The 18,953-nt window shown below is 37.8% G+C and overlaps 1 protein-coding gene across 5 annotated transcripts in view; it reads right to left on the bottom strand.

Moving 5' to 3' along the window:
- Window positions 1-18,953, bottom strand: part of LOC134742480 (RNA binding protein fox-1 homolog 1-like) — an 89,186-nt gene that overhangs the window by 27,280 nt on the left and 42,953 nt on the right. For all 5 annotated transcript variants that reach the window (XM_063675680.1, XM_063675682.1, XM_063675679.1 and 2 more), the window contains one exon: window positions 4,360-4,605. In XM_063675680.1, coding sequence (XP_063531750.1) covers window positions 4,360-4,605 — 246 coding nt within the window. The remainder of the gene's footprint in view (window positions 1-4,359; window positions 4,606-18,953) is intronic.

Genomic DNA, 18,953 nt, shown 5'->3' with positions numbered 1-18,953 from the left:
CGGCACCAATGAGTTGCTATAAATAATGGTCGCACTAAATCTGATAGCGGGAATATCGATATCGGCGTACCCCAGGGCTCGTCATTAGCAAATTTGTGTTTTCTGATCCAGGTAAACGATTTACCTAAAATCGTAAATGCATGGTGAAATGTATATCTTTGCTGACGATGCCTGTGATATTATAACAGCCAATACAATTCCGTCTCTGGAGAACATTATAGCCTCGGAGATATTTAGGCTACAGGGATGGTTTTCTGCAAATGGTCTAGTTTTAAATCTACACAAAACCCAAGTGATGCACATAAGCCTAGGGGGTAGGCCCCCGCGCCCACTAAGTGTTAACGTAGATGGCGCCGTCCTTCCTCAGGTACATAGCACTAAGTTTCTGGGCGTGACGTTGGACGCGGCCTTGAAACGGAATGAGCATATTGATGTGGTGTGTGGCAAATTATCTGGTGCCTGTTTCGCATTGAACAGGTTAGCGCGTATCTTGCCTTACCAGCAGCTAAGGGAGCTACTTCTCGCTGTTCCATTCGGTGATGTGATATGGTCTAGAATTCTGGGGCACCGCAGCGGAATGGCAGCGCGTATTCATTTTACTAAAACGTGCAGTACGCATTATATCACATGCCCCACAAGAACCCCCGCTAGAAAACTCGTCATAGATAGTAACATAATGACACTCACATCACAATACCTATTTTACATAATTAAATATATTACAATGAACATACACCTTTTTCCAATAAAGACATTTAAAAGTTCACGTATCACACAAAAACACAAAAATAAGTTGGACTCGACATGTTGCCGACTTGCGAAATCCACCAAAACGATATCTAATGCAGGGCCGGGTATCTACAATAAACTACCTGATAACATTAAAAATATTGAAAGTGACCGACATTCTATGCTTTTTATGACATGTCAGAATATAATAATAATGATTTAATCTTAATTTCATTTCATATTTTGTATTTTTATTAATTATTGGAAATTTGAAATGTGTTGATTATTTTTATATTGTTTATTTTACTTTAATTTAATTAATGATTATTTGAATGAATTGAATTGATTATCAAAATCCAATTATGACGTGTAATATGAAATATTATCTATACATATAATAAAGCGGAAGAGGGTCGAAAGTCTGTACATGGAAGATATTCGAAAAAAAATTGGCAAGGGATACTTAGAATCGATAACAGAACACGTTCCAACAGTTTATAGAATTTTTGTCTGTTTATCTGTTTATTTGACTGCGCATAAAATGAAAACGGCTGAACGGATTTTGATGCAAACTTTACTAATCTGTCAAAAAAATCAACGGCCAGGTTATAAGCTACAAAAATTTGAGAAATTTCACCCCTAAGGGGGTTAAAAAGGGGATGAAAGTTTGTATGGGGTTAAAGATTTATTTTAAGGTAGCCATTTGAAACTTCGTAAAAAGATATATTATTGAAATACAAGAAAACTAATTTCAGCGTTTTTGAAAATTCATCCCCTAAGGAGGTGAAAAAGAGGTTGAAAGTTTGTATGGATATCAAATTTTTTTTCGAGTGCGTTACTTGAGACTTTGTATATGGGCATATTATTATAATACAGGAAAAGTGATTTCAGCGTTTTCAAGAATTCGTCCCCTAACGGGGTTAAAAGGGGGTTGAAGGTTTGAATCCATTACAAATGCTTTGAAACTTCTTAGAAAGGCATAATAGACGATTACAAAAAAAGTAACTTCAACGTTTTTGGAAATTTAATCCCTCAGGGGGTTGAAAAGAGGATGAAAGTTTGTCTTGGGGTGCAAATTTTATTTTAAGCTAGGAACTTAAAACTTTGCAAAAAGGAATTATATTAAAAAGCAAAAAATTACTTTCAGCGTTTTTAAAAATTCATCCCCCAACGTGGTGAAAAAGGGGTTAAAAACTTTATCTTGATAACTACTTATATCATTTAAGCTACTAGGCCAAGTTAGGTATCGTTTTTGTATAAATCGGGTATGGCGAATTCATTTATGATATCAAAATGACGTCATTCCGGAAAACACAAAAAATATGAAGAAAAAAAAAATATATTTTCATAATGATAGAGGAAAATGGATGGAGACTGCGTTTGTATGGAGAAGCGGCCGTGCCCTTTCCTCTTAATAATGGCCACGAAGGTGGGTAGGTACTTTAAAAAAAAAACATTTTTCTATGTCGTTTGCGGAGTAAATGTCAAACGATTTGGGACTTAGACGCGTCCCCATGGGGAACACTTAAAAATTCCGAAATATGTTTTTCCGATTTTTATAACCACGATTTTCATAATCCCTATTTTTTTGAAGTCCGAAATATCAAAATTAAGATAAGATAAGATAAGATAAGATAAGATAAAAGACATTTATTCGTGTTTATTCGTTAATTACGATTTTTAAAAACACGATGGAATAAAATCACGATTGTGCTATTTCCGAAAACTTAAAATCCGATTGTCACTTGACCGAAAGCTTAAAGTTCCGATTTTACACTTTTCCGAATTCCTAAATTCCGAAAAGTCATTGTCCGATCGGAAATTAAATAATTCGGTATTCACAAATTCGGTCTTTTGGAAGGTCGGAAAAATGAAATTCGTAATATTTAAATAAAGACTCACGTTTTAGTAATTATTACGGGTGCCTGTCGTGCCGCATCATGTTAAATTCGGCATAAAATATTTTTGGCATAAAAATTCGGCATAAATAAATTAGGCAGAACTGCGAACCTGCGAACCCGGGTTAGGTTAGGTTACAACTGCGACCCTCAAGAAAACGAACTGTTGCCAGAAAAGTGGATTAGGTTAGGTTAGAACTGCGACCCTCAAGAAAACGAACTTTAACAATATATTTGGAATATCGTTATTCGGAAATTTAAAACTTCGGATATTTAAAATAGGAATCACGTCAATTCGGAATAAGGGCAATTCAGAATTCGTGATTTTGAAAATCGTAAATGTTAAATTCGGCGTTTGTTACTGTCGGAATTGTTATAATCGGAATTATGTGGTTCGGAATTTGAAATTTCCGAATAATGGCAATTCGGAATTCGTGATTTCAAAAATCGTAATTGTTATATTCGGTGTTTGCCACCATCGGAATTGTTATAATCGGAATTATGTAGTTCGGAATTTTCAAAATTCGGCTTTTTGGGTTTTCGGAAACATAAATCTTCGTGATTTTCATCATTCGTAATTACGACAGTCGGAATTTTGATGGATCGAGCATTTAAAAATCGGAATGATAAAATTATCGGAATTATGTAGTATACCCGTTACCATGCCTTCCCGAAAAAAGTAGAATCTTTCGCGAAAGTCTCGCAACGCATTGAGGCTACAAGGGGCACGGTCTTAGGAGTCTGGGAAAGACCATGGTGAGACTCAGTGGCGCTCTAGCCAGGCAGGTCGCTTCGCTTTCGGCTGAAACGGCATGCCAGCGCGAGTCTCGATTGTGATCCCAAAGACATCGTACGCAATACATGTAGGTCCAGATCCTGACGGAGTGTGACGCCGGAGAAGCCGTGTTCATCCCGCGTATCCCCCTCATCCCGAGCAACTTCCCGTTCCGCTTCAAATGCCTACAGGTCCCCGTGAGCGTCTGCTTCGCCATGACCATCAACAAGTCGTAGGGGCAGACGCTGCGCGCCGCCGGCCTCATGCTTAGACTGATTTGACTGGAGGACCGATTTGGATGATATTTGCTATGTACATGATTTGGATACGTACAGTCAAGGACGTAAAACTACAAAAATAGTAATGTATCGTTCGATAATATACACCTACTTCTCTATGTCGTTTAAATCACGTCAAAAATTTGAATAAGGACAAAAAAATATTGATTTTGGAGTGTACTTTTATTTAGTTGTACCTAATTGTAAAATATTTTATCCGGACTACAGTCCTCTAGCGTATCCATCTGTCAAATTTACTTCAAGTTCCGCCTCCAGGGGACAAGAAAATAAATTAGGGGTGCATTAGCCGCTTACTGACACAGACCGAATTCCACGCAGGCGAAGCCGCGGGCACAGCTAGTTATAAATAAATGAGTATGAGTAAGGCAAATGTAAACGCTCGAAAGGGACAGATCAAAATGAATAATTGATTATCTTCAAAATTGAGTTAATTAGAATACCTGTCTTTGAGAAATTAACTTAATTTAAGCTCAGGAATGCACCCTTGAGGGAGTTTACAAAAAACAAGATTACGATGTACGGAAAAGAAAATTGACCATAGGAGATTCCAAAACTAACCAGAAATTGATAGCCCTACAACCTACAAACTAATGAAGCGTTCTTGTGTCCGATAAAGTTCGAAAAAGTATGTAATAATAGAGGCGAAAGTAAAACTTACTGAGCTGCTATTTTGATTGTCTATGGAGTTGGGCAGGTGCGGTTGAGGCGGTGGTTGAGGTGAGAAGTTGGCCGGCGGGAGCGGCGCGGGTGGCGGCGGGCCCTCGCTCTTGACGAGCGGCGGCTGTGGCGGGTTCGCGTCTTGCTTTACCGCCAGCGCGTCTCCGTTGGCGGCGAACTGCGCCGCCGCGGCCGCAGCCGCCGCCGCCGCAGGGAACGGGTTCCCCATGCCCGTCCCCACCATGTGCTGAAATACATACAAGTTACAACATTATTTTACTGAACACTTGGGCTGTCTTTATTTTGATTATGAGTAGTGATGCGGTCTTTTGCATATATCTAACTATATCCAGATCCAGCAAAAGCAAAATCACCAATTGTTTCCAAAAAGCGTTTTTACAATACGTTTGGACTTGGCATTTTACTGATAGACATGTTGATTGCGCAAGTCTGAGCGTGGGGATGTATAATAGTGACAGTTTGAGAAGAAAATAGTAAAGAAGTGAAACAGAAAATTAATAGCTGATACACGTCACATGCATAACCACCTCGTTAGCAGAATCCGGATAATAAGGATTTATTCGTGGTTTACATTAACATAATGGAGAATCAGAGTGTCTACCGCGAACCACGTTCTACGTATTGCCTCTCTATCGCAGTTGTAAATTCGTACGTAAGTGTTACAGGGAGGCACCACGTCGAACGTGGTTCGCGGTAGGCCCTCTGTTGGTAACAAATTATAAGTTTGACGCAAATTATGTGTTTCAGTAAACAAACATTCAGAAATATCTCTGATGACAAACGTAATGCTCATTGAACTAGCCTCAAGTGATCAAAAATAAGTAGGGTTAATAAAATATAATAAGACACGATAAACTTAAATTATGACGAGTCTTAGACAGTGCAATAAAAAATCTACATAAAACTGAAGAATTTAGATCAAGTATATGATGGTTTTCATAGGTCCAACGTAGTTATATCAAAGGATTTATAGTCACTTCATCTCAGGGACGTGGTCAACACATAATTCTGTCGCAATATTTAAATATGTGCGTCCGTTAATAGTTGACGTTTCTGGGCTGCGAATCGAAATATTGACACAAGCTGCAAGCTGGTGCCAACGCTGTCGACGCCGGGCCCGTCCGTCAGCCATCACTCATGCGGGAACCATGCGAGGCTCGTTTAACACACCATTTGCGAACCCTTTTAAAGGAAAGCGCTTTTTACCAAACGTTAATTTAGGAGAATAACAAACGGCTTTCCCAGCAAATCCCTTAAAATTATTAAAGGATCGAATCGATAGCACAATAACGGCTCTTACTACGTAGAGAGAATTCAGAGAATTGCTTTTATTTTACGTCCCAAACGCCTACCGGCGCAAAATTTAATTGCGAGTGAAGTCTCACGCGGGCAGGACACCCTCCCGCTTTGTTAGGTACCTACTGCTGAATTTTTGAATTTAAGCAATATTGGAACTCGAGTACCGCCACCCTTTACAAAATAGATAGCTACCTGCTTGATGAACTAAAATAATAATGAAGATTAACCTGATATTCGTGTATGGCTTTAGTTCAAATATTAAAAAAAAACTCTAGGTAGCGTCTAGGTGTACGTGGCATTACTTCATAATATCTTGAACTAGTGTGACTAGTGTCATACGTAACTGCTTTATAGAATGTAATGTACTATTGTTTCTGGTTTACAATTAGATAAATAATAAATATGCAATATTAATTGTAGGTCTGTTAAAAATAATGAAAAGTTTTATCATAGTTCAACGCTTTAACAATTGAATTTTATTTATTCTTCTTCTGTGAACTTACAATAAAAAGAGTAACCTAAAATTAAAACTACCTACAAAACTAAAACTAATACCTAAAAAAGAAATAAAACATAACATGGGTGACCTAGCCTAATATCCGAGCCCTGTGGAAGGGTTCCCATAAGGCTGGCTGCGTTCCCCCTTTGGATGGCTATGCCGATCCGTTGGGCGAGGAACGAGCCAACCCTACGGTCCCCGGTGACCTCGTAGATTTTTCTGGTTAGCTGCCGAAATAATTTGTGAGCGCCTGGGCACCACGGTCCAAGAGTCTCGACTGCAAATGCCGCAAATATATGCCGGTCAGTGAGAGCCATATATTTGCGGCATTTTGCCGCCTCAGCCGCTGCGGCCGCCCCGCCCGCTCTCAATGGTGTTGAACCTAGGTGGGACGGTGTCAGGGTGTCAACACACGTTGCGTCCCAAATAAGGGGCAGTCCGACACTCCAGGGCACATTCCGTCGGGTCTCTTGCCATCGTCACGCGCGAGGCCAGGTGGTTCCAGAATGGCTGGAACGTTGGCGCTGACGAAGGCCCGACGGAGGATGTCATTGAGGCAGGCATGGCGTGATAGGCGGCCGGCACTCCTAGAACACGATAAACCGTGGTGTCCAAGGCTGTCTACAAAAGTTCCACAAGGGCAGCGATGAGGTGATACAATGTTGGATCCCAGGCGAAGACCGACAGCCAGCCTGAGGGTATTGTTGTCGAGTAATGTACCAAAGTTGGAGGAGGGGAGAGAGATTTATCACAATTGAATAAATATGATACATACTAGGATATTATTTGATCTTTTAGTTCGATAGTTTGTATGTAAAATACCTTTGTATATGACTTGCGTCGCTACATAGGCGCCGTACCGGATACGACAAAATTAGGAAGTGGTTATTGAGCACAATTGCACAGTCTACTCACAACGGCACGCTTGACTGGCAGGCAGAGCCCATACTCCGACATAAAGAACATTTTGGTAGCTAATTGTTGTAACAATTAATGGTATACAATACAATTAATATTACAAATGCAAACGTAACTCTGTTTTTTTTGTTTTTTACGTAACATCTAACTCGGACTTTTAATCCAACTTTACTCGGTTATTTATTATGTGACACTACAAAACTTAAAAAAAAAAACAATCTTAACTTAAATAGTAATTTCATAGCTTTCGAATTTCGATACTGTAAGGTAACGTTTTTAAAATAAATAAAAATCGACAAAATTCGATCAAAATTCACACTTGACGCGCATGATCTTTCCCGTTCCTTCTTGCGAAATGTGACAGTGACAGCGGCAAACCGATGGAACGGCCTTAAGGTGGTTCGATTTTCATACAAAATTCAATCTGCTTTAATTAAGGCACTACACACTATTACTACACAAATATTTGCTCATTTATCTACTTTCGAATATTCGTTTGCGCTAAATTAATAGAAAAACTTTGTTTCATACAGAAATCATACATAAATCAACGTAATTTTTTCATCAATTTTACGTATGTGTGTGTCACAAATGTCGTGTACAAATACGTTGCGTGCGGCGTTGCCACTCTATGACGTTGGCGACGTTGCCTGGCCGACCTGGCAGGATTTGCAGTGCCGTCATGTTTAGTGCATTTTTATTTGACAGTGTTGACACTGACCCTATGGTCATGTTTATTGTGACTTATCAATTTGTTTGTATAAATTGAAAATGATAGCAACGTCTAAATCAAGTTACAAAAATCATCGGTGTTCTGGTCCGCGAAAATCCAGAAAAATTCAGACTCAATTGAAGCGGAATTCATGATGGTGAAGTTTCGTAAGGTAGGTACAGTTTCATTCCTTCATTCTACATTGTAATTTTCTCGTGCCGATCTTTTTAGAAAATAATTCTCACTTCTTCCGTAATGGTAGATATAAGCAGTGAACAATACCTATATAATGTAATTATTACTGTTTTGATCACCCGTTGACCACGAACGCTGTAAAGAGTTCGAAACGTCGGGATGTATTATAAATTCAATATACGCGATATAATCCGTTTTCATAGTTTTATTTCATATTACTGTTTTGGTTGCCGAATAGTCAATGTGTCACTAACTCTAGGTTTTTTTAGGTATTGTGCAAAAATTGTGTTCTTGGAAATAAAACGTTTTCCTTCATTAGCCAGAAAAAATCAGGACATCCTCACTGCAATAAAGTAAAATAAAACATTTCCTGGGGATGAAAATTATGGAATTTTGTCTATGAATGAAAAACACAATTATTACTAGGTAAGTAAATGATAACTTTATTAGAATCCATATTGTTGCATCATCTTTCTTCCTAAACATTAGAGATTTTGTGCTATCATGATATTATTTTTCTTTCAGGTACAGGGACAACTACGGATAACAAATATGAAAAAATGTTATTTCATTTGTTGTGTGAATCCATCTACACCAACAAGACATCCACTGCTGGACATAGGCCTCCCCAGGGATCTCCACAACGACTGGTCTTGGAAGACCGGCCAAAATATCGAGAAATAAATAATATAAATAAACATGATAAATATCCCGTTTTCTATAATAGTTATAATTAGAAGGCCATGCAATGTTGTTACTCACTGTACCTACTTAAATCCAAAAAAAAATATATAAAAAAGTTTTAATTTTATTTTACAATTACTACTTTATTAATAGTACATTACGATACAAGTGCGAAAAGTAGGAAATTGGCAACGAGTGGCGATAAATTGAAACACGACCGAAGGAAGTGTTTTAATCGACACGAGTTACGAATTACCTTTTCGCACGTGTATTGTACAACGTTTTTCAGTACATAATTATTGCCCTTTACATTTTCGACATATGCACGTATTGTACTAATTACCGCACTAGGGCGGTAACGTATATGTAGCACCATATGTACTAAAAAGTATTTTACAGTACATATGGTGCAACTTTCTCGCCCTAGTGCGTAAAGAGCACTTTTCATGCATATGTCGAAAGTTTAAAGGGCCATATGTAGTGTAAAACGTTGTACGATACACGTGCGAATAGGTAATTCGCAACTCGTGTCGATTTAAAACACTCTCTGCGGTCGTGTTTGAATCTGTCGCCACTCGTTTCGAATTTTCTCTTTTCCGCACTTGTATCGTAAATAACTATTTCAAACTGCAAGGGTACGATGATAGATCTCAATTCAATATAATTTTGCAACATTTGGCATTATTAGGTTATAAATTGTATGGAAATGAAATCTATCATCGTACCCTTCCAGTTTGAAAAATACTATAGAGGCTGGGCAGTAAGGGATTGCTTTACTTGTAGAACTATATTTAGCGCTTTAAAAAAAACTGATACCTGACACTTACAAACCTGGACTTCCTTGGGCTAGTGCTACTAAGAATCGTCAGTATTCTCCATCCTTTCTGAGTTGGAAGAACCCAAAAAGGTGAGATTTGTGAAAGTCAGGTTTTCAATATATGTGGCGTTTTCAACCAAACGGGTACCTACTTATTGTTGTCATATTTCCATAAAGCTTCAAAATGAAATCAACCTAATCGACAACCGACAATGTGGTACCTTTTAGTTCAAAACGTCACATATTTTTATAAAACGTTATAAACTAATTTATTAATAATACTGAATATCTGGGAGAAAAAGAAAACATAAGTAAAAACTGAAAAATGCTCGTTTTCCCAGAGATAAGACCTAGCTAGATCGAACCCCTTACAGCAAATTTCATCGAAATCGTTAGAGCCGTTTCCGATATCACTGAAATATATTTCGGTTATATCGGAATCGGACAAGAATTCGAAGAATAAAAGGTATAAGAAACATAAGATTACACAAAAAGGACAAAAAAAGTACCCCTGACGTACCAGTCTCGAACCCGAATCCTCTTGCACGTATTTCCACGAACATACCGCAACGCCATTGCAGCATACTTACACTGCATGAAATTGTCTACTACAAGCATCACGGAAACACTGTTTGCATGTGTGAGTAATAGTAGGAAATAGCATGACAGAAACACTCTGTCGACTTTAAAAGTGTTTTTTGCACTAATGAAGTATTCAATGTTTATTATAATAGTTCAATATTTATGTAAAGAGTGCGCTAAACATACTTTTAAGTATACAGATACCAACACTATTCCATAAAAAAATAAAACCTGAAAATTTGCGAAAGTGACGCCATCTAGCGGGGTTTAAGCTTTGGGTAACCTAGTCGAACCACCTTAAGTAAAACTGCAGTAAGATATGTACGAAGGGAGGTACAAATATTCGCAGCATGAAGTAGAAGGAGGTAAAATGGTACAAAATCTCTTTGCTTATCTGGTATGAGCACTAATTAGAAAAAAAATATATAAATGTCAATTCAAAACCGTCATGTGTTTTAATTTGTTTGAAGAGCGATCCCTTCAAACAAATCATTTCGGAATAAACGTGCGACTATGGAGCAAATTGAATATCGTGCCGTGATAAAATTTCTATCGAAGCAAGGAAAACCTCCGCAACTTATAATTAATGAAATACAAAGCCGTCTACGGGGACCAGTGCCCTGCTAAAACCAAACATTGCAGAGAGTCAATTGAAGACGACCCTCGCCCAGGACGGCCGTATGCTTGATTGCCACCGACGTGGTATTAAAAAAAAACGGCCGATTTGTCACATCATCGGATATCGTTCAAAAAGTTGAAAAACTCGTACTGGAAGATGCTCGACTTAAAAAGAAACAATTAGCTGCATTAGTTGGTGTATCAGATACAACAATTTTGAGGATCCTACGTGACCATGTGACAGTCCCTGTACAGTACTGTGACAGACGGACAAACAGACAGACAGACAGACAGACTGACAGACAGACAGACAGACGCACGAGTGATCCTATAAGGGTTCCGTTTTTTCCTTTTGAGGTACGGAACCCTAATTGTATTGTATTTCTTTATTGCAGATAACAAGATCCATATTACATTAAAATCACGAGCACAATTAAAATAACAATAAATAGGTACATTAAAACAAATCTTAAAATTCAATTAAATTAAAATTAAATCAAATTAAATTAAATTAAACTAAATTAAATTACAATTTCCGTCATTACACACACAACTCAAAACACGCGGGGAAAACTGTCAGGTATGTTGCTGCTGCACGACAATGCACGGGTTCACAAGAGCCATGTTGCAACTGCTGCTCTTAATAGGTGCGGTGCGGCTTCGAATCGCTGGTTCACCCACCCTACAGCCCGGATCTGGCCCCAGCGATTATTATTTGTTCCCAAACTTAAACGAGGGAAAAAAAATTGTGCTGATGAAGAAGTGAAGGAGGCTATTTCGGCTCATTTTGAGGGCAAAGATAAAAAAATTTGTTTTGATGGTCTTCATAAATTAATTAGTCGATCTGAAAAATGCATTCAACTCGAGATTAAATATATTGAAAAAGAAAAATACTTCTATTGTTTTATTTAATTTGCAAATACTTCATTCCGCGAATATTTGTACCTCCCCTCGTAAATACGTTGTCCTAAGCACTATATAATTTTATATAGATATAGGACTGTGTAAAGATGGTTCTGTCCCATTGAATAGGTGAAAAAAATATTACGCTCTATTCATGGGAAATGTAGGACAGTAATACCGATACAAGTAAAAGGAGGGTAAAGACAGCTATTAAAGATATTATTAATCGCATCCCGACGAAGTGGGTCTCCTTGCCCGTCGCTCTTGCTGCTATTCTTCATGGACTCCCCCTTTCCAAACGGAATATTCCATTCCTGTATTCCCACGCTTTTATGTATTCTGTAGACAATATTTGTATTGTTGAGAGGTATTTTACATAGCTTCGGGTTTAATGCGTAGAATCTTTTACGATGTTACACTCTCTGTCATTGTAGATAAATCCTGTTATAAAACTGTTTCATGCGCGAAAATGTAATATACGCGATCAAATAATGAAAAGGTGTAAAGCAGATAATAAGTTATAAGAAGTATAACGACGCTTAGGACATAACTTTTATGAGACTATAAAGACAAGTATAGGGTGGTATAATAGTTTATCAGGCGAGAGGGAGTAGTATCACGTGTGTAGGTATTATATTTAGAAGAGTCGCCCAGGGGAACGGGAGGTTATAGCGTGGCGTCAGCGCTACCGCGCAAGGGTTCTCCACTTTTGTTAGTTCTAATTGTCCATCGCGAGTCGCGCCGCGGCCGCGCCGCTGGGCGGGGGCAACTCGACGGTTTAAAATCATGTTTGCGTTTGCATAGCATAGCGCTCCCTAAGATCTTGCGCTATTTATGGTATCATAACCAGACAATAGCAGTGACTCACACTCCGTGCTTCATGAAGCTCTGTGTACGTGTTCAGATTACAGAAAAATAACCAGGATTAATAAGGCATACCTACCTATGGTTGGTATGTCTTACAAAACCCAGCTTATACAATGTTAAAAACTTAGGGAGGTTTTTGTCAACTTTTTACATAGGCATAATATATTACATTTACTTATTACCAATTCAAACATAACAAGCTAAAACATGCTCTTCAGCCAATACAATTGTTCTGTCAGTACAGTTTCAGGATTCAAATAATCAACACAATAAAGTAAACAGCGGTTATGATATATACCACTGACGACGACGGGGCCAACTATAAAGACAAATGATCATTAACATTTTATGTAGCTTGAACCATAATACTAGTGGCAAACACTTTGTGAAAAGCTACCATACGCATTGCATGTGGCGTACCACCGTCCAGTCATATCCGGCGAGCGCCATCGCGTAAACAAACGGACTTTTTATAGACCGACGCGTCTGCGATTCGTCTTGCATCCAAACGTCTGACTGCTTAAGAGGAATCTGTTCTGTCGAATGCCCAACAGACGCAGATATCCGTAAATTCCGAAAGTACACTGTGCAACCTAGCCTTAACTAACGACGACGTTCGGCAACACATGGAAGCGTTTATTTTATTTATAGCATGCATGAATTTAGCTTCGCACAAGACCTTTGTGTAACCCTGGTATGCATTTAATAATGTACTATACTGTGTATAAAGGATTATATCTTTCTCATTTCGGCAGATATTATATGATAGGATTACTTAATATTTTACTACGCTATTAGAACCCCTCACGACATGTGAGTTTAAGCACGCGGGCTTTGAGGTTTCAGTCTATTGCTATTCACACTCAACAAATTATATTTGCCATTTGCTTGATTTGTTGCAACTAGGTACCTCTGTTGAATTCCAAATCCAAACTTAATGACGGCAAAACATTTGTTCTGGAATGGCGATTAGCTAATTCACATTCCGGAACCGTATTTATAAGAGGTATCCAACGTGTACAACCTACGAAATAGGTGTACAACCTAATTTAACGAAATTCAATACCTTCACTTAACCTGATCACTTTAGTAAAGACATTGGGTAATTGGGTAGCGTACAGTGCGGATGGATACAGAAAAATAAGTGAGAAAAGAAATGGGGTTATAGTTCAGAAAGTTTTATTCGCACTTTGTCTAAACGGATTTTTATTGTATTAAATTATCGCGCGTACACGCCGCGCCCTCGACCAGCTAAGACGTGTCGTTGCTCCGTGAAGAAGGTCCTCGTAAATTGAACCGAAACATGTCGAGCTATTCGACTTAATAATACGTGAGAGACCCGTTTTAAAATAATTTAATATGTTTGAGTCTCACGGGAGTTTTATGGATTTTTATTGGTATCGTTGTCTAGGCAAAAGACATCCTAACGCCCGTAAAATGAAGTTATTTCAGTAACTTTTAGAACACAAATGATGAAAACTTTGCCCTTGACTGTACATAAATAACTGTACTAATTATTTCACGTATACTACAATATATCAAACTACCTTCTTATTAATAACTTGTCTTTTATACACAGCGTGTTTTAATCACTGATACTACTTATATTAAATTTCATTATATTCTAGGCTAGACTAACAAAACAGTAAGCAGGTTTGTTATAAGATAAAGCTGTATCTTAATCAGTCCCGTGGAAGCCATTTATTACACAAGTACAGTACAGACACGCTACGTTTCACAATTAGGTAATTATATCAGGAACAATTGGAAGTAATTGAAGGCGACACGAGTCTCTGGATTTAGTGGTGTGCGTTAGCGTCATCGTGTTCGCTTCGAGCCCAACATTGTAGCCCTGAAGCTTGATGTCGACTGATGTTGAATCAGAATCAGCTAAATGGCTAGAAAATTACCAATCGAAACAAATATATTTACTTATGATTAAAAGATAGACTCCTTATATCTTAATGAATAAGTAATAAGTTTTATTGCAACTACAATACTCAATAGTGTGAAATACATATATACTTTAACATAATACGTAACTACATCTTTATTGATCATAGGTATTTTATTTTATAATGAAGTACTTTGTTTTGCCATACATATGTAGAGCAGTTAAGAGCCCGTAACGGCACTTGTTGCCAGTTGTATTAGCAATTTATGATGATAAATGAACACATAAAAGAGATAAAATATTTGCCCATAAGACTACGAAATTGCAAATCTGAATCCGTTCCTCCCAGAGTTTGTACAAGTTAAGTATCTAATCTACAGTATCCACACGCGGAAAGATTATGTGTTTTCCAACTTTGGATAATTTTTGGATTTTCATTAGGAACGATTACAAAAGGCCCAGGTTCATAATCAGTCCAGTCGAAAACACTGATGCTTAATGAGAAAAGTTGAACCGCGAAGCCAATACCAGTCGTCGAAACGCGTTTTAAATATAACATGAAACTTGAAACTGCTATAACCTCATAAACTAAGCATTGATACTTACTTGAGATACACTATTTATACATAAATACTTGAAGGTACATATATATTTAATAGTATATATGTATATGCATGTAATGGTGATAGGGGCTAGTTAGGGTCACCGCCGAGGGACCTTGCGTTCAAGCTCCTGATAATTTCAAGAGAAGCGTATTGACCCATAGATAACAGCTATTGACAAGTTCAACGACTATTAGTGAACAAAATATACAAGTCTGTACTCTAAATCATTTGTAGTTTATTTAAAAGTTTCATTTAATGTAGATAAATGTAAAACGTGGGGGTGCTGAACGGTTGGAGTATGCAATCAAAGTTTCATGTCCTATATAGAGAATGCGACTCAACCGCTCACATATCCAGATTTTCGAACTATTCGAAGCAGTTACATTACATTTATACTGAATTGATGAGATTTCTGATATATTATATGAATATAAATAGTAAATATATGAATAGTAGTAGAAATACATATTCGAGGTTAGCATCTAAAACTGATAATAGGTAAATAAATAGTAGACTCCTTATTTTGTTTCTCATCAGAGAATACACCACAATCTCTTGGAAAAAAATTCTCATCGCTTTAGATATTTTTCACATTTCAGAAAGAAAAGTTCGGTGGTTAGGATGAACGCGGATGAAAAGGGTAGGTAAGCTGAAGTCACACAAAAGGATCACTTTAGTGCTTCTTATTTCACAACCAAAAACCTTTATGCGAAGAGTATTAGTATAGGTAGCACCATTATTTTAGGAATATAATGATTAAAGAACATTTTAAAACTGCTATCTCCATAACCTCGCAGGCTCGCACTACAACTTGCTTTTAAATTTTCAAATCTTAAAATCGAATATCTCGAAACTGTACATACACATGGTGAATTTTCAAAAAATCATATAAAAGTAAGTACTGGTAACTTAAGAGTTCCGCATCTTTTTGCATATGAAAGAGCATGTTTTAAACTATATGCTGGTAGCAATAACTCAATACCGACAAAAGTCACCTTTTGATTGCCATATATTACAGCGTTATTCGAATGCGGAATGCGGTTCTCAAACGCGCAATGTTAGATTAATGACATGGGATGGGGCTATACTGGAGTGCGTAGGTGCAAGCCCCTGCCCATCCCCAGCCGCCCGCCTGACCTCCCGCACTCTCCCTCGTCACTGAACAGATGCTGGGTTTTGTAAACACAAACAGGCCCGTCAACCGGCAATATTAAAACTTACGCCCTATCAAGCAGACGCAAGCAGACTACCTACGTGATGTTGGTGCGAACGGTTAATCCACTTAAATATTAATTTTCAGAGGCTCTATTACATTTCAATAGAACAAACTGGCGCTTTGTATATGGAAATAGCGTGTACGTCTAAACTACAAAGGAAATAAGTTTTCATCGCGAAGACAAATTAAGAGCCTTCGGAGCGCAATGTTCTATTCTATTTCATCTTTCGTGCTTGGAATTCTAAACAAAGTTGCTTACACGAGAACTTGGTTTCGTGTTGCAAATCCGAATGCCGAAAAAACACGTACGACATTGCATTGGAAGCAGAATTGAAATACCCCACTCAGAGCCAGACGGAATTATTTAATATTTTACAATTCGCGCTCGCGCGCGAAGGATTTGTTTTCAGGCCGTATTTTTTCAACTCGAACACGGACCTCTTAGTTTCAGCTGGATCTTTGTGGGAATATTATTTAATATTTTAATATTCAACAGTTTGCAGCATGGTACGTGACCGGGGGAGTATTTACAGTGCTTAGCGAAGCGCGCAGCCTCAGCTACCGGCGGGCAGGCGGCAGGCATCCTCGTGTCGACTACCACGACTTTGCATATGGATGATTTGAATATTCGCAACAAAAAATCGAACTAAAGCTACCCTTAAGTACTCATAGTTATTTATGTACGGGTAATACATGTATATGTTTGGTGGATAGTAGAGAATTCAGGCTCGCACTTAAAGATGGAATAATTTACCTGGCGCTTAGGCGCTACAGTTATAAACGAAATAAAATCGTTAATTGTATCGACAGTTAATTAAGCAGTAGCAATAACATCACTGACTCCCGCGAACTTCTCTTTTGCTTTACCTGTAGGTTCTTAATTAAAAACTTTCCGTCTAAGACGATTCAGACCTTTGAAGTTTTTGCAAATAATTTAATCAACAATAATTTTCCTACTTGCGAAAATAACGACGTCGCTAACTTAAAGTTATAGTTGTAAGGAGTCTAAACTCTTGTTCGAAATGTGTTAGATCGATATGCCTGAGTATAACTATTCAAAACTTTACTAAGAAACGACGAAATTAGCCTAGCTGGTCACTACCAGCTAGGCTCACTAGCTGTCCCGCCAAGCTGGCGGTCTTCAGCTTAAATAACGGAGGACAAGCAAATATTTATTTGTGCATAAATTGTTTCTGAATATTGGATGGTTTTGTATTTTAGGACGAATTTGTAGGAATCTATAGATGAATTTGTAGGACGGAAATATATATTTTTATTTCTTTTAGAGGCCCAATTGACCCACCATAAATTATGTATAGCTCTTCTACAAATTCGTCCTAAAATACTAATAATAATAAATATTTGCTTGTCCTGCACCTAAAAAGAAGTTTCCTTCTTAAGTAGACTAATCTGAGTAAAGTAGCCATTGGTACTTACCAACAATCAAGGCAAGTTCTCATTACAATGGAGTCTGGACTGATAGAAAGCTACAAGTAAGTGTACATTGGCAGGCCGACATGTGTGCGACAATAGAGGCGGTCGTTTAGTACTCGGTCGTAACTAGCTGGAATAGCTCCCTTCCGGGCGCTGCCCGCTTGACAGCCCCTCGCAAGCTTCTTATTCCATTTGTCAATCTCAAGCCAATATCCCTTTTGATAGTGCTCGTTTCTTTTTATAAATTTCACTACTGACTTGACTTTGGCTAATGTCCACTTTTTACAAAATCGATGTTGAAAGGTATAAGTAATCATGAAATAAAACTAATTGAGGAATAAGTAATCATGAAATACAGATTTTTCCAAACTTAATATTATTAGCGGTTTTCAACTGCTTCAAATTTTACTGAAAATCAGTGTACTATGACTAAAAGCCTAAATTTTTAGAGGTACTTACCTGAGAAATGTTTTAGTGGAGACTCAATGACGACAATGACTATTGAATGCTTTATCTGTGTAGACATTTTAGTGGCGTCAATCGAAGTCTTCAAATCGTAAAATAAAGGGGTTTAAAAGGATTCCATTGTATTCCAAGTGGGGGTGGATTGTAAAAATATTGTATTGTGCTTGGGGTGCGGTGACGGCGGGGTCTGACACCTCGCTGAATCGGTTTGGATTCGATCATCAATAATTCGCAGCTCCGCCCGCCGCCCCAGCATTGCCGTCGTTCAACGAATTACACAAATCAATAACCTATGGAACATGAGCTTCATTATATGTAAATGGTGCATTTATATAGGATTAACCAAGATAAACCAAATAGATCAAGGTCCTCAAATTCGCCAGCTGTTTACATAGGCCACCACACGAAGACCAAATCGGGGGAAATAATTCGTGTATAAGCCAATTTTGGCATAGTTGTATTGTAGGGAATGGTGTATTATAAACAACATAGTAAAAGTACCCGAAGCTAACGGGGGGTCCCCTTTTTATAGTGTTTCGTAAATAACTCTTAAATGGTGGCCCGTAGCAAAAAATCTTCTACTACATAAGTAATCTACATAAAAATTTTCTACAAAAAGATAGATCAGTACACTTTTTCGCTAGGAACAATATTTTAAAATATATTAAAGTGGGAACGTTACTAACAATTTGTTCTAAGGTAGTTTTTTTTAGTTTGTCGTAAATAACTCGTAAACGGTAGCCCATAGCAATAAATAGTCTGGTACGTAAATAATCTGTACTTTTAGTATGTTGTTTAATACACCTTTCCCTACAACTATGCCAAAATTTGCTTATACACGAATTATTTCCCCTGTATTTCCTTCG

Source organism: Cydia strobilella, chromosome 6, assembly GCF_947568885.1.
Source record: "Cydia strobilella chromosome 6, ilCydStro3.1, whole genome shotgun sequence".
NCBI lineage: Eukaryota > Metazoa > Arthropoda > Insecta > Lepidoptera > Tortricidae > Cydia > Cydia strobilella.
This window is presented reverse-complemented; position numbering and strand designations above follow the sequence as displayed.